The sequence below is a fragment of the Pyrus communis genome, chromosome 5 (genome assembly GCF_041283825.1).
Source record: "Pyrus communis isolate YQ-2024b chromosome 5, ASM4128382v1, whole genome shotgun sequence".
NCBI lineage: Eukaryota > Viridiplantae > Streptophyta > Magnoliopsida > Rosales > Rosaceae > Pyrus > Pyrus communis.
Window position 1 is genome coordinate 34014686 of NC_142569.1, and position 15660 is coordinate 34030345.

The window sequence follows — 15660 nt, forward strand, 5'->3', positions numbered from 1 at the left end:
CTTGTGGCTATTTGATGATGAATAAATTCAATGTTTTTTTGGCTGGTTGGAACTGACATGACTTTATAAGAATAGTTCCTACCATTTGTCCATCAAGCTTCTTAGAATCCAACGTGATTGTTTAAGAAAACTTGACGGATGTTTATAAATTAAACGTTTAATTCATCTTTTTTATCTTTAAAATGCGGATTATTCTTTTGTTTGAAAGGGATGAAGAGTTTGATGTGTGGTTAATTAGTTGATTATTGTGGGGTGTGCAAGATGTGAGATGTGGGGTGTATGAGATGTGAGGTGTGAGGGTAGTATTAAAAAATACGTGGGGTGTGCTAAGAAAAATTTTAATTTAAAAAGTAAATGTGAGATATATTAAGTATGTAGGATGCACTTCACAAAATGTGAGATGTTAATAAAACAAGACTTTAAAAACATCAAATTCCAAATTATTGTTTTTCCTCCATCCAAATTCAAATCTCAAGGGAACATCTAAATCCTGAATCTTCCCTGTAATTGAATAACAATAGAACCTCTGCAACCTCAAACGTTCTTCTTCTCCCTTACAAGCAGAGTGAGTGCACACACAGAGCAATTCCACGGAGTTTCGGGTGAGCTTTTTCTCTCCGGATCAGATACTTTTTGCTTCGATTCAGTTGTAAATTCATTCGCAAATCCATCTGATTCTCGTTGAAAGCTGCAAACTTTATGAATCTTAGCTTGTATACAGAAGTTGGGTTGATCTCCGTTGTTCATATTGTTCTGTATTTGTATCATAGATTTCTTGATCACCATTGATTTTTTGCTGTAAATTTTCTTCTGGGTATGAATAGTTCCATTCAATTTAATCCGCGGAAGCTGGATTTGCTGTACTATAATGAACAATTACCCGTTTCGGCCCGGCAGTCCTAAGTCCTTTGTAGCCTACCCGAGTGGTGAGTTTGATTTAGAATCTGGAACATTTAGAAAACCCCGAAAGCATAGGAGTTCATCATCGCATCCCATCAAAATGATTAGGTCTATCGGAAACCGAATTCAGTATTACTGCAAGCTGCATCCCCTTTTAGTTTTCGTCATCTCCTTGTCATTTGGGGTCTCAATTCTCATACTTTTGTCTCTGTACGAGAGAGGGCACCAAATGACGAATAACTACCAAAAGTATGACGTGAGTTCGTCTAGTTATCCGTTAGCGAATCTCCAGAATCTAGTCATGGTTGCCGGGCATTCAGTTTATACTAGTAGTAGCTGTGGAAAAGTTGATAAGGAGGATTCTTGGTTTTTGGAGTCTTACCAGAAGAATCCAGGTCAGGCTGCTACTTTTGTGGCACATATACAAGAGGGAATTGGAGTCGCAGCTAAAGACAATAGAGCTCTTCTGCTGTTTAGTGGTGGAGAGACTCGAAGAGATGCCGGTCCTCGCAGTGAGGCACAGAGTTACTGGGCAGTTGCTGAATCAAAAGGATGGTTTGGTGAGTTCCTGTTATTTCTCTTGCATTAGACATGTTTTGGCATGCCTTCTTTTACATATGATTCATTTTTAAGCCAAGATGATTGACTGGTGATTGTATGAAGAACGATATATAGGATGCTTTTTAGTTCCTATGTACTTGATTGTTTATAATCTTTTATCTTACGCTATTATCTGCAGTTGCATTGAATTTATAGCATTTGTGTAAATAGGTTCTTCGGTAGAAGAATTAAATGCTTTTGTCTTCCTTTAGGAGAAGAGGTCTTGCAGAAAGGAAAAGCAGATTATTAATTCTTGCTGTGGTGTTTTCTGTTGTTTTTACTTTTTAAGTGCCAAAGAAGCTTGTCAACCTTGTTTGTTGCAATACACACAAAAGATTTAAATGTCAACTTCGAAGATTGTTTTTCATAATTGAGTAAGCTAATAACTGCACATGGATTTTCTATTTGTTGACAAGGCTGTTAACAAGATAAACCAAATTATACAAGTTGTGAAATGATAAATCTGTTGAACTTTTGAGTCATATCTTTGCTAGTGACGGTTATCACCCTGGGAAGAGATATAGTGGTATACAATATATGCAAGTTGTGTACACTTCATGTTTTACCTCAGTATATGATTCCATTTGTCGTCTTCATTTTGGATTTTGGATGAATGTCATAATGTCATATGAAAAAGCTAAAAATAGCAGTGCATAAGTTTGAACTATTGTGGGTATGTTTAAATAACTACATAGTACATCATTTTACAGTGTGGGTATGAAATTTTAGTAGGACTGGGAATATCATGCATATTCCAGTTGCACAAGGGGTAACTTTATTGAAAGTACAAGTCCTTTAGTCTAAATGTTTGTCAATTTCACTTTGGTCCACTGTTGTTCATTTACACTATCCTCGTTTCTTGAATTTACTATAACAAAAAATGGTAACTCTGCAAGTCTTTTATCCATTTCATCATTCTGTGTTCACTGGAATTACTTTTCCTGTTTTTAGTTGCACAAAATAAGGAAGCAGGCAATACCCTTGTTATTTGGCAGATCATGTATCATTGTGGAGTTATCTGGTTTACGCAAATATTCTTTTCTTTAATCTCGTTCCCTCTTTTATTCTGTTTCTTTATCTCTGTTAGATTTCTCTTTCTCGTCTCTCAGTATCCTTTATATATGAACTACTTAAAGTTGTTTCGTTCTATGCTGAGCTGATTTTATTTATGCTACCAATGAAATGTTTCTTCATTTTATATGATTTTTACTTTGTTTCTGGTGTGCTACTTATGGCAATGTTTTATTCTTCCTTTTGCCTTTCCTCTTCTCCTCTCACTTTATTGTCAAAAGCATAGTTACTTCTGTAAAGGAGAATAAAGCATGATTGTGTAACATTAATTTATATCCATGTTGGTCTGAACCATCGTTTACTGATCTTTAACTCGCATAAAACTTATGCCATGATGTTTTGTTTAGGCCAAGAAGATTTGAGATCGAGGACACTCACAGAAGAGCATGCAAGGGACAGTTTTGAGAATCTTCTCTTCAGTGTGTGCCGGTTCAGAGAGCTTACTGGCACATATCCTCAAAATATAACTGTAAGCCCGTTCTGCCCAATCTGATTTGCCATCTTTGAAGCTAAAATACAAGTATGGTGTGCTTGTGTCTTGACATAGGATGAAAATATTATAGGGAAACAGTTAAGCACCCATTAGCACAAAGAGCGACAATGTAGGCTGAGCGCATATATGTACTCATATGTACGGGCTTGTGAAAATATAAAATTTAACTGCTCATTAGTGCAAGCCAATATATGCATCATCTATTAGAAAAATGCAAAAGCTCTCTCTCTCTCTCTCAGCTTTGAAACACAATACATCATTTCTATACGAGTTACTTTAAACATCGCACAAAGGACCACTCTGCATGATGAGTATTCACGAAGCATGTTAATAATTGTATCCATATTGGTTTGAAAACACAATATATGATAAAGCAGTATTCCTGAAAGCTCAAGCTGTTAGGATGCGAACCAACAATTACTTTATAACCTAACACGACTGTATGCAAACCAGGTCGTAAGTTATGATTTCAAGGAGGAGAGATTTGCGCATCTACACCGGGCTGCTATTGGCTTTCCCGAGTCAAGGTTCTTCTACGTGGGTACCCCAGCAATTTCTACTGCAAAAGTAGCAGCCTGGAAAGGAGAAGCAATTGTGCGGGCTCAATTCCAAGAAGATCCATATGGATGTCGAGGTTCACTTTACCGTAAAAAACTAGGGCGTGATCCATTTCACAGGTCTATTCCCTATCCAAATGGGTGTCCTGAAATTGAAGGTCTTTTCAGATATTGTGGGTCAGCTCCTTATCCAGGGTCCCTTCCTTGGCCTAAAGAGCTAAATTAATCTAAATATTCCACCGGGAGTTCCAATCTCACACATATTGTTTTCTTTTTCCTGTGTAAACATCTTTTTGAATCAATATTAAGGTATCTGAAAAGATTAATATTTGTTCAGTGGTCTAGTGAAACATATTTCGGTGCATTATCAATTTTAACAGTCTGCTGGTTCCCGGGTGGCGGGTATAGTCGGAAGAGTTGGCTGCTCATCTCGGTTGATAGGTTGATTGGTGGTAACTTTTGAGTTTTGTAGCTGCCATGTTTTGTGTTTAGGGTTTAAATTTGTTTGTTATTTGGGACTTTTAAATGTTTGTATGCGGTACGCTTTACTGGTGAGTAATTGCTGTTTTCGGTACCGTTTATTGTAAATGCTGCCGTGAGAACCCTTTTCATGCTATGTTTGCATGAGCGGCGTCCTGTTTGTACGCTAATTCTTTAAATCAAAAACAAAAGAAAGAGATGCATAAATTACCGCCATAGAACAGAAAATACTTGAGAAATAAACGTACACTTTGTATGCCAATGTGGGCATGGCTTATTCCTTAGTCCCTTGCTTATAGCAACTACTATTAGATTGTGACACTCTTAGCTTGTGAAGCTACCCTGTGTTCTTCAAGAATGGGCAACCTAAGGCTGCCTCTTTACTCGAACTGCCAACGCTTGCACCCTTCATAAGGCCTCCGAGAAGTTCACCACGGTCGAAAAAGAACTCAACCTTCACGATTTTCCCACCCTCGTCCAACTGCAACAAAATCTCAGGGATCAGTTCCATGACAAACTAGCTAGAGGAAGAACAATGCGCGAGGCAAGAAGATTACCTCAAAGATAGCCATGCCAAAGAGTTCAACCTGTTCGCCGGTAGGGGCATGACCTTTGAAGGGGCCCTCCATGATACCCCAGTGCCTGAACTTGTATACAATCACCGGTGGACCGGAGTACACATGGAGAATCTCTAGAGCAAAACCGCGTGGGAAAGCGGTTACGAAAGCCATATGAGCTGTATCTATGGTTTCTTCTGACGGGTTGTAGCCCCGGAGGTCATCCGGCAAAGAGGTTTGCAGCAAAGAATTGTAGCCTCCCCCAAGCTTTCTCTTCTCTTCCAAACTTACAGCTTTCCTTCCTGTAAAATAAAAAGCACAATTTTATATTGAAACATGACTTGGATTCTCAGGTGAGCATCCCTCAATTAAACTTAATCTAAGGACAACGTTGTATTTTTGAAGCATCATCTGTTTTCTGGACTACAATTAGATGGGTTTGAACGTGCCTAAGTTTTTGCAAAATTGATCTATGAATAATATAATTAAAATATAAACGGTTTGGTTCGTTAAAAAATGTATGGACGACGTAGCTTTCAAGCTTGAAAAAAACAATGATTACCGTTTAGGCTGAATGTGTACTTCTTGGGATCAATTGTCTTAAAATCTTCATCCCTTACTTTATGAAACATCTCCATTTCCCATGTCTTTACAAGGTTTTGCACTTTCTCTTCCAGTGATCCAGGAGGCCATGTCTTCCATCAAATAATGAAAAAACATGTCAGAAAAGTTCAAATTAAACGAGGGGAGAGAGAGAGAGAGAGAGAGAGAGAGAGAGAGAGAGAGAGAGAGAGATACTTTGGTTCTGCCTTGTTCAAAGAGTTTGTTGACAGCACCATAGTTAGGAGGAGCCCCATATCTCCATTTGGTGTTCTTCTCTTCTTCTCCGTACAAATTGTAACGGTAATTATCTTCCTTAACTCTTGGTGAGGCCATCTTAACTTATTAAAACAAGATAACTTTTGAACCTTCTGTGAGTTGTGTGTTCTTCTGTGACACGGGTCCTTATACATATATATACAGTGAAGCTGTAAAGAATGGTCTTTGATGCCAAATTATTCAAACATATTAGTGGAATCTAACATGTGATATTGGATGTGGTGGATTAGAGAACAGAAAAAACAGTGACAATGAAATTAATTGATCTTACTGTTTTATCGTTTTAGATATTTAGGCTCAAGACGAAGAATTTGACTAGTTGACAGACAATCCAAGTATTTTACAAAGATTCATGGCCAGATTAATCCCCTCAGTCATTCACTGCAATATTTCCCCCTAGCAAAACTGTTACAAAGATTCATGTCTTTGGGTCTAATCTAGGCTCAAAGATTCACTGCAATATTTAGGCTCAAGACGAAGAATTTGACTAGTCGACAAACAATCCAAGTATTGTACAAAGATTCATGTCTTTGGGTCTAATCTTCTTGAAGTTTTTCTTATTAAATTGCTGCAACGGCAACAGTGTTTTATACACATTTTACATACACGCATGCACATATACGCATGCAATAAACAAATGCAATACAGTGTGTTGTGCTTGCTGTCCATGATGCAACAACTAGAGAAAAATAAGCAGCAAACCATGTGGTGTCTAGCTGTCAAGGAATATACAACATTCCTTTTCACGTGCAATATTCCCTTCCATACTGTCCATACTGTCAATACTCCCCCTCAAGCTGGATCAAGGGGGTTGATTGATCCAAGCTTGAACAATAACCGTTGAAACTGTGTAAAATCGAGAGCTTTCGTGAAAAGGTCCGCAAGTTGATCATGACTTCTAGTGTACACAGTTTCGATGACTTTGGATTGAACTTGAGTGCGGATGAAGTGGCAGTCAACTTCAATGTGTTTAGTCCGTTCATGGAAGACAGGATTGGATGCAATATGCATTGCAGCCTGGTTGTCACAGAATAAGGACATGGGTTCCTTGCTGGTGAAGCCAAGATCAAGAAGGAGACTTTTCAACCAGATGAGTTCAGAAGCTGTTGCTGCCATGGCCCGATATTCAGCTTCAGCACTGGACCGTGCAACCACTGTTTGTTTTTTACTTTTCCAGGTGACAAGGTTTCCACCTACAAAGGTACAAAAACCTGTGGTGGATTTTCGATCAAGGGAATTACCAGCCCAGTCAGCATCGGTATAGGCCAGAATGTTATTAGACTCATTTTTCTGCATGAGTATGCCTCTGCCGATCGAACCCTTGAGATATCGGAGGATTCTCTTGACAATTTCCCAATGAACCAATGTAGGAGAATGCATAAACTGACTGATAAGGCTAACGGAGTAAGCAATATCAGGCCTTGTGATAGTGAGGTAAATGAGTTTCCCAACCATGCGTTGATACACATTAGGATTTGATAGAGGTTTACCTGGAGCATCCAATTGAAGTTTGCTAGCAAGTGGGGTGCGAGCAGGTTTGCAGTTGACCATATGTGATTCTTTAAGAAGGTCAAGAACATACCTCCTTTGATTCAAGAATAAACCCTTGGAAGAGGTAGCCATCTCAATTCCCAGAAAATATTTCAAGGTTCCCAAGTCTTTAATGGCAAACTGTTGGTGAAGCGACCTTTTAAGAGCCTCGAGTTCATCCATGTTGTCCCCCGTGATGATAAGGTCGTCAACATATATAAGAACTATGAGCTTCCCTTGGACACCACTTCGAACAAAGAGAGAGGAGTCAACATGACTCCTTTTGAACCCTGCCACTTCAAGAACGGAGCTCAGTTTGGCGTACCAAGCTCGAGGAGACTGTTTAAGTCCATATATAGCTTTATGAAGCTTGCAGACTTTGGTAGGTTCTTATTCTTGAGGGTGTCCTGGAGGTAGCTTCATGTACACCTCTTCTTGAAGCTCACCGTGAAGAAATGCGTTTTTAACATCCATTTGAAACAAGGGCCAGTCGTGGTTGACTGCTACTGATAACAACACCCTTACTGTGTTCATTTTGGCGACGGGAGCAAAAGTCTCCTTGTAATCAATACCGTAGGTTTGAGTGAACCCCTGTGCAACCAATCGTGCCTTGTGTCTTTCAATGGTACCATTGGAATTGAATTTGGTCTTGTAAATCCATCTACTCCCTACGGCTTTCTTCCCTTTGGGAAGGTCTACCACACTCCAGGTTTGATTTTCGTTCAGTGCTTTGAGCTCATTATGCATGGCTTCTCTCCACACGGGCATACATACTGCTTCTTGAAAGTTTTTAGGCTCAACATTATTTGTCACCTGACTTAGGAAGGATGCATGAGATGCTGACAGTTTGTGATAAGTAAGAGCTTCAGAAATGGGATGCCTTGCACTGTAAGTGATGTACTCTTGCAGCCGTAGAGGAGGATTGCGATCGCGAGTTGGGTTCCTTTTTGGTGCTGCTACAATTGGTTGTGTGGCAACAACTGGTGCTGGGGCACGAGGTATATCTTCACTGACCATCTCATCAACTGGGGAATCACTTATAGGGTGGTATGGGGGGGTGTCTGTATGGATTTCAGCAAGAGTTGGTAGTGGAAAAATATCCATTAGACTCTCCCCCTAAGAACTATTCGGGGAGTGATTGTTGAAGAAAGGAACTAGTTCATCAAACCGTACATCCCTAGAAACAACCAGCTTCCCAGTGTGTGGGTTATAACATTTGTATCCCTTTTGAGACCTCGAGTACCCCATAAACACACACTTGATAGCTCGAGGTTCGAGTTTATCACGATGATTTGCTTGAACGTGAACATAACAAGTGCATCCAAAAATCCTGAAATGAGTTAAATCAGCAGTTCTTCCCTTCATAACTTCAAAAGGTGATTTGGAATTCAGGACACGAGTGGGAAGTCTGTTAATGATATAGGCTGCAGTGAAGAGTGCTTGGGACCAGAATCTCTTGGGAACTTGCATCTGAAACATAAGAGACCTAGTTTTCTCCAATAAATCCCTATTCTTGCGTTCGGCAACACCATTTTGTTGTGGTGTACCCACACAACTAGTTTGATGCAAGATACCATGACTGCTCAAGTAGTTTGACAGATTATTGGAGGTATACTCGGTGCCATTATCTGACCGTAAGGTATATATTTTTGAGGAGAATTGGTTGGTTATTAGCTTATGAAAGTCTTGAAAAGCTGTAAAAAATTCACTTTTAGACTTTAAGAGATATAACCAGGTAACCCTAGAGTAGTCATCTATGAATGTAACAAAATACTTGTACCCATCAAATGACTCAACACGGGTAGGTCCCCAAATATCTGAGTGTACAACTTCAAAGAGTTTACTGGTTCTAGATTTAGAGGGTACAAAAGGTAGCCTAGTGGCTTTTGACATTTGACAGATCTCACACTCATGTGTGTTGGTACAATAATTTGGAAATAATTTAGACATTACTGGTTCGGAGGGATGAGCGAGGCGTTGGTGCCAAAGTTGATGCTTCTGGACATGGCTTAGGGTGGCAATGGGTTCCTTAATTTGATTGAACTCCTTTGAGATGTAGTACAGACCATTTAAGAAAAAACCCTCACCAATCTTCTTCTGAGTGACTCGATCCTGAAACACAACTGTGTGAGGAGAAAAACTAGCAAGACAATTCAAAGTATGTGTGATGTTTCCTATGGACAGAAGCTGAAATGGAAATGAGGGTACATATAGTGCCGTAGACTCTACATCACTCCCCATCAATTTAATTTTTCCTTTTCCTAGGACTGGTTCCCCTTTCCCATTCGCTACAGACACATGAGTAGGATTAGGTAATTTTTGAAACTCATGTAGACAAGCTTGGTTGTTGGTTATATGGTCAGTGGCACCTGAGTCTACAATCCAAAAATCGTGTGTGAGATTGAGAGCCGTGGAAAGTGCACAAATGATACCTGGGATATTGCCGGATGTAGTGGTGTTTGAATTTGCCAAAAAACCAGCAAATTTTCCAAGCATTTCTGTGGAATTTTCCGTGGTGACATTGTTACCCTCAGCGATATCACTCTTCTTTTGGAGAAATGCGGCAAACTCATTGATCAGGGAGAAAGGGCTTGAGGTGAAGTTTGACATCTCTTTAGATTGGAAAGCTTTAGGCGTAAACCCTTTCCCATCCCTGATCATTTTTCCTTCCTTGTTAAACTTAGGTTTTAACTCAGGGTGTAAAATCCAGCATTTTTCCCGTACGTGCCCCTTGGTGTTGCAGTATGTGCATTTCCAGTTAGCTTTCTTTCCATTAAAAAACCTTTCACTAGTGAAATTGTGGTTACTGGTGAAAGCCCTAGCTTCTGGGCTAGACCGAGGCTCAACATGCATTACTTTCCTTCGAGTTTCCTCTCTTTGGACTGCATGACACACGTTGACGAACGATGGTAGCTCAGGAGTCATTAGTAAGTGGCTACACAAGTCTTCATACTCAACTCCCAAGCTTGCCAATAGTTGGAACACTTTATCTTCATCAGCCCTTTTCAAGAGTGCAGCGGATTCAGTGGTGTGTGGACGGTATAGATCAAGTTCATTCCACATAGATTTCATGCTTCCAAGATGCTGAATGAAAGTTTGATTACCTTGCTTAAGTCCAACGAGGCTTTTCTTCAGTTCAAACACACGGGCAGCATTGTGTTGACTGCCGTACATTTCCTTGATCGATTCCCATAAGATGTGTGAAGAATCTGAGTAGCTGAAGATCTCGGACAACTTGGGCTCCATCGAGTTAAGTATCCAGGACATAACAAGCTGGTCATTTGAGTGCCATGCATCAAAGTTAGCTGAGGAAGAATCTGGAGGCTTGATGGTTCCATTTACGTACCCTAGTTTCGATCTTCCTCCTAGAGCAAGAGATATAGCTCGTGACCATGGCAAGTAGTTGAACTCATTCAACAACACGGAGCACAGTCGTGGGTTGCTCTCCCCGTGTATCATGTTGGCTGGTGTTAGGGTTGAGGAACTTGTAGCCTCAGAACTAAATGAGATATCTTCTGCCATCACAACAAATGATGAACAGAGGAAGAAGAACAGGCTAGAAGGATAAACAACAGAGGCAGAACCCTATGGTTCCTGCTCTGATACCATCTTGAAGTTTTGGTTTCAACTTGTTGTTATTTCTTATTAAACTGCTGCAACGGCAGCAGTGTTTTATACACATTTTACATACACGCATGCACACATACGCATGCAATAAACAAATGCAATACAATGTGTTGTGCTTGCTGTCCATGATGCAGCAACTAGAGAAAAATAAGCAGCAAACCATGTGGTGTCTAGCTGTCAAGGAATATACAACATTCCTTTTCACGTGCAATATTCCCTTCCATACTGTCCATATTGTCAATAAATCTATTACAATTTTGTAGCATATATTGTAAGTATTTTCAAAGACACATTTTTACTCTTGGATCGTAATATACATTCGACAAAAATATCTCTTGTAGGTTAAATCCTAATTTTCTTTAATTATTTCATACCTGCATTATCTTTCGACTATCCTAAAGACAATTTGTGTAAAAAGAAGATCATGATCTTAATTATGATAATTTGGTCCAAAGGAATTATTGATCTCCACTTTATTAATTAGCCAAAAAAGGTTACGAATTCAAACTTGATAGATGACAATAACTTTAAAAACTACAAGTTGATATTGACTTAAACAACCAGGCATAGTATACAAGCACTTCTATATATGCAAAGGGCTGGCTATGTATGGGGTTTTATTTTTTTTGACCAATTCGTAGGACAAAAGAGTCTCCTCCTGCGCAGTAGTTGGTTAATGATTGATACTTTTATTTTAAGGAAAACTAAAAAGCTTGAAAACTTTAAGTTTTAACCAAAAGGATAAAAATGTGTTGTAAGTGAATAGTACCAGGAGTGACTTTTTAGAGTAAATATGTTATTAACATTAAAAATAAATAGTATCAAGAGTGTTGCGTTAAGACTCTTTTTTATTTTATTTATGAGAAAAAAGGAGAATATAATAAGAACAAAGGTAGAAATCTTAGTTTCCAAGGAATGTTTATTTGACACGTTTGTGCAAGTACAGGCACATGCAATATTATTATGTTTAGACAAAACCAAAATGGATTTGTCATCCATGCGGTTCCACATAATAATGATTTTCCAACACTGGTTCAAGGCTGCAAGAGTCAAAGCGTATAAGTAAATTGAGTTACTTTTTGTATTGTTAATTGATTTATTGTAGAATTTCAATTTTCTTCATGGTATCAGAACACTGAAATTTAACAACGTATTGTACGTCATCCTATTTGTGTTTCTACATACACGTTAGATTTGAAAAATCCAGAGAAAGAGCGTGTTGAACACTAATAATTGCTTTGGTCCTCAAATTGTGTCCAGTATTACTACACTACCCACCATTTTCTTAAACGCTATCAATCTGTTTGGTTATGTGGAACCACATGAATGAAAAATTCATGTTGGTTTTCGAATCGCCCCAATACTTTTCTTCGTACACTTTTCCAACGTGTTTGCAAAAGTTTACATTCACCCCTATTACATTTTAGGGAAGCTTTTTTATGGGCGGATCTCTCCCATAAACTTAATTAAGGGCCACGTTACACCGTAATTTTTCTCTATAGAGGTAATTAATGTCTCATTTGAAAGTGTTTTTAAAATGATTGAAAACATTTGTGGTGAAATTGATTTTGCATTCCAACGTCACTACGGTTGGGCTATTGAATATGGGGTTAGAAGCGAGTTAAGAGTCAGACCAATTTGCGAATTGAGTGAGCTCCCCTTGCATGCAATGATGTGGTGGTGAACCTCTCATTCGAATTCAATAAACCTTAACTTGTAGCTCCGTCAGTCGGCTCTATTAACTGTGCTGTCAGAAACTGAAACTTTCCACTATACTCTTTATTTCTAGCCCCCTGAAATTAACACAATCGCACTTGACCTGCTAAGCCTTTTGGGCTTAAATAAAGAATCCAAGATAGGATGGATTGGCTGAACTTCACCGCCTCGGCTCCCTAAGAAATCAACCTCTAGTAGGTTTGGGAAGAAATTAGTTGACTCTTCCAAATAACTGAAAGGAAAGCGCTATGCCATGCTGGGGTAGGGTGTCAGGAAAAGAAACGGCTCCGAAGAAAGAAATTGGTGTTTCCTGCGAGAATAGTTGTAAGGAGGACATTATCAAGCTAGTTTTGAGTTGTTTCTCTTATGTAAGGTAGAGTTTGGTTTTTTTGAGGGTGATAGTGGAAAAGCTGACAAATAAGTCGCCCTTAATGCCACTTTACAAAAACATACATGAGACTTTCACTCATATAGCTCCTTGTCAATGCATCGACCAGGGAAACAAAGTCCTATATTTCTTCAGGATAATCCGTCGAAGTAGTTTTCGAGTTCTTTCGCCTGCTTATCTACTGCTCTTGAGATTGTATAAAATTATGTGCAAAATAATATGAAAATATCCTCTAATGTAAAGGGACTTGCACGTATAAAAATTCAAAAAAGAATCAATTTGATTCAGGTCATAATATATATGGGATTCCCAGGTTATGATGAAATTAGGGTGGAAGCCCATAGCAAACTTTGTCCCTCACCGATGTGAGACAACTTGTCTCTTACATTTCAACTTTCAACACACCCCCACATGTGTGGTTGATTTTCAAACCTACACGTGGACAACAACTGGGTGACGCGTGAACACGTGTGGTCCTTGGGCTTTCACACGAGGAACAACTTGCTCTCATACCATGATGAAATTGGGGTTCCACCATAAAGCCAATTGGAAATATGGAAAATAGCCCAAGATCATATAAACCCATAACAAACTTTATCCTTCATCGATGTGGGACAACCTGTCTCTTACATTTCAACTTTCGACAGTTATCCCCTTGAAATTTTGAACTTGCCATTGGAAAGTATTTTTTTCTCTATGAAACTCAACCGAGCATTCTTTCTTCTGTGTGAAAGAGGGTTTTGACGCCCAGGATTGCCATGTTATAAAGCACTAATAAATTTTGGGTCATGCATGGTTCATTTGCTGCACAAATTAAATACCCATTATGCTTTCAGACAAACTTTAGTGTGTTGGACATTGGGCAGGCCCAACGGTCTATGTTTAGTCCAAACAGTTAATATTGGATTATCTTAATTGTCAAATGCTAGCGTAAGGTCGATTCCCTTCCATTGCTACCCAAAACCAAAAGGACTAGGCAGTTTAAATAATGCTATAAAGTGGGCCGATGGGGGTAGTTAAGCTTCCAGAAAGAATTGACATGATAGTGATACGCAGAGTGATATACAAATTTATCTAAAGAGAGTGACGCAGCCTGCTGCTTACAAAACCAGCTAGCAAATAGTCCAACAACCCGCGAAGTTTTAATTCAGCAGCAGGAGGGGGAGGCATTATCTGTGGTTGATGAGTACTGCACCAATTAATTAGAAATTTTATTTCTCCAAATTTAACTATTTTCTTTGGCTGTTTGGAATGGTTCGTATATATTTGTCCTTATCCACGAGTGTTCATAATGCTATAAACAAAAATTAGAGCCTGTTTGGTATCCTATTTGATTTTTTTTTATCATTTCTCAAAACATTTGTTAAGAACACTTCTTGAAAACAATTTTATGTAAGACTCAAAAATTTGATTAGTTTGCGATTTAAAAATTTAAATCTTACAACTTAAACTGGACAAAGAGATCTAAAATAAGAGGGTTGCAGGAGAGGGAGAAAGAGGAAAGAGGAGGAAAGAAAGTAAGACATGATTGTAGGAAAGAGAAAGAATAGAGAGGATCGGAGGAGATAGAAAGGAAGGGGAGTGAGAGAAAGAACCGAGAGAAAGAACCGAGAAAATGAAGAGAGCGGATTGGAGGAGAGATGAAAAATGTAAAAAAACAAAGAGAAGGGGGAGAGGGAAAGAAGAAAAGAGAGAGAGAGAGAGAGATAGATTTGGAGTGAGAGGGGAGGAGGGAGAGAAAAGAAATGAGTGAATTTAAGTTTAAAAACTCTAAAAACTTACTTTTTATGTTTTTAAAGAATATACTATATTTTTGAGTTAGTCTTGAGTTCAATTTTTAAAAATAGTCCTACCAAACAAGTTTTTTTAAGTTTAAAAAGTTGGATTCAAGTAGAGTACCAAACGGGTCCTTAGAGACCCGCCTTAATTTAAGTTTCCCAACAATGTCGAAATCTCTATTTTAGAGTCTAAAGTGAGAGTGTAATCCTCAACCCTACAATCCTAAACTGGTACCTGTTGATGCACAAAATCGGCGAGGACTTTGGTACAACAGAAAGTGTTAAGTTTGTGACCTTCGCTAGATTGCTCTGGTCATTACTGTGGATAAGTGTGTAGATGAATAGAGATAGGGAAGCAAACAACACAAGATGAGCGTGGTTCACCCAGATTAGTTACGTCCATGGAGTAGAGGAGTTCTCATTAGTTGTGAAGGGTTTACACAAATACATAGGTTCAAGCTCTCTTTTAGTGAGTTCCAGTGAATAGTTTAGTACAAATGACATTAGGGATTATTGTGGGAGAATGATCCCCTTTTATAGAAGAGAGTTTCTAGTTTTGTTCTAACATTGACACGTGTCGAGTTATGATTGGCCTCTGATATCGACACGTGTTGCGCTGTGATTGGCCTCTGATATCAACACGTGTCGCGTTGTGATTGGCCTTCTGGTTGGAGGGAAAGTCTTATGGGTCCTTGACGGTATACTGTTGACCGGTGCTAAATAGTTTCGGGATTGGTCAAGTATGGTACAAACAATGCTCCCCTAAGTTCCCAAGTGAAGGAAGCTTTTTAGTTGGGGACTTGCAAGATCCAAGCCATTGAGTAATTACGAAACTTCCAAGTACCGAAGTGTGGTGTCACCTTCACTTGCCTTCTCTGCCCTGTAAGTAGATGTGGCATCTTCTCTTGGAAATACTTTTCCTTCATCTAGGAGTGGTATCTTTAGTTGGCGTTGATGCATAAGATAATGTATCATTTTCATTTGAAGCTTACTTGTAGTTTCGGGTTTAGTCAAGTGCGATACAAACCATATAGTAGAAGTCCCCCAAGTCTCTAAGCGAAGAGATCTGCCGAAGAAGGTAACA

At 39.0% G+C, this 15660-nt stretch overlaps 3 protein-coding genes and 1 long non-coding RNA gene across 4 annotated transcripts; 1 reads left to right on the plus strand and 3 right to left on the minus strand.

The window, feature by feature from the left end:
- The first annotated feature begins 455 nt into the window (after nt 1-455).
- On the plus strand, nt 456-3957 carry LOC137725825 (uncharacterized protein C57A10.07). The gene is made up of 4 exons (XM_088695067.1): nt 456-602; nt 825-1460; nt 2919-3040; nt 3518-3957. Exons 2-4 carry the CDS (start codon nt 869-871, stop codon nt 3845-3847), a joined length of 1044 nt encoding a protein of 347 aa, XP_088551193.1. The 5' UTR covers nt 456-602; nt 825-868; the 3' UTR covers nt 3848-3957.
- A 343-nt stretch (nt 3958-4300) lies between these two features.
- Nucleotides 4301-5668, minus strand: LOC137725826 (pathogen-related protein). The gene is made up of 4 exons (XM_068464620.2): nt 5457-5668; nt 5221-5353; nt 4659-4960; nt 4301-4582 (listed from the first exon to the last, which is right to left on the minus strand). The coding sequence occupies exons 1-4, from the start codon at nt 5592-5594 to the stop codon at nt 4439-4441; spliced, it is 717 nt and encodes a 238-aa protein (XP_068320721.1). The 5' UTR covers nt 5595-5668; the 3' UTR covers nt 4301-4438.
- A 3217-nt stretch (nt 5669-8885) lies between these two features.
- Nucleotides 8886-9677, minus strand: LOC148697207 (uncharacterized). The gene is made up of 2 exons (XR_015962108.1): nt 9500-9677; nt 8886-9179 (listed from the first exon to the last, which is right to left on the minus strand). It is a non-coding gene; the product is annotated as an uncharacterized LOC148697207 (long non-coding RNA).
- A 15-nt stretch (nt 9678-9692) lies between these two features.
- On the minus strand, nt 9693-10589 carry LOC137733561 (uncharacterized; the record flags this gene model as incomplete). The annotated part of the gene is made up of 1 exon (XM_068472698.2): nt 9693-10589. A coding segment is annotated over exon 1 (897 nt), but the record flags the coding sequence as incomplete, so codon positions are not given.
- Nucleotides 10590-15660: the final 5071 nt, after the last annotated feature.

What these genes read in the sequence shown, in the direction of transcription:
- LOC137725826 (XM_068464620.2), bottom strand. Translation starts at nt 5,594, where the DNA reads ATGGCCTCACCAAGAGTTAAGGAAGATAATTACCGTTACAATTTGTAC. An exon ending in TTGAACAAGGCAGAACCAAA is followed by an intron (nt 5,354 to 5,456) that starts GTATCTCTCTCT and finishes ATTTGATGGAAG; the next exon opens with ACATGGCCTCCTGGATCACT. An exon ending in GTACACATTCAGCCTAAACG is followed by an intron (nt 4,961 to 5,220) that starts GTAATCATTGTT and finishes TTTATTTTACAG; the next exon opens with GAAGGAAAGCTGTAAGTTTG.
- LOC137725825 (XM_088695067.1), top strand. Translation starts at nt 869, where the DNA reads ATGAACAATTACCCGTTTCGGCCCGGCAGTCCTAAGTCCTTTGTAGCC. An exon ending in TGAATCAAAAGGATGGTTTG is followed by an intron (nt 1,461 to 2,918) that starts GTGAGTTCCTGT and finishes TGTTTTGTTTAG; the next exon opens with GCCAAGAAGATTTGAGATCG. An exon ending in CATATCCTCAAAATATAACT is followed by an intron (nt 3,041 to 3,517) that starts GTAAGCCCGTTC and finishes TATGCAAACCAG; the next exon opens with GTCGTAAGTTATGATTTCAA.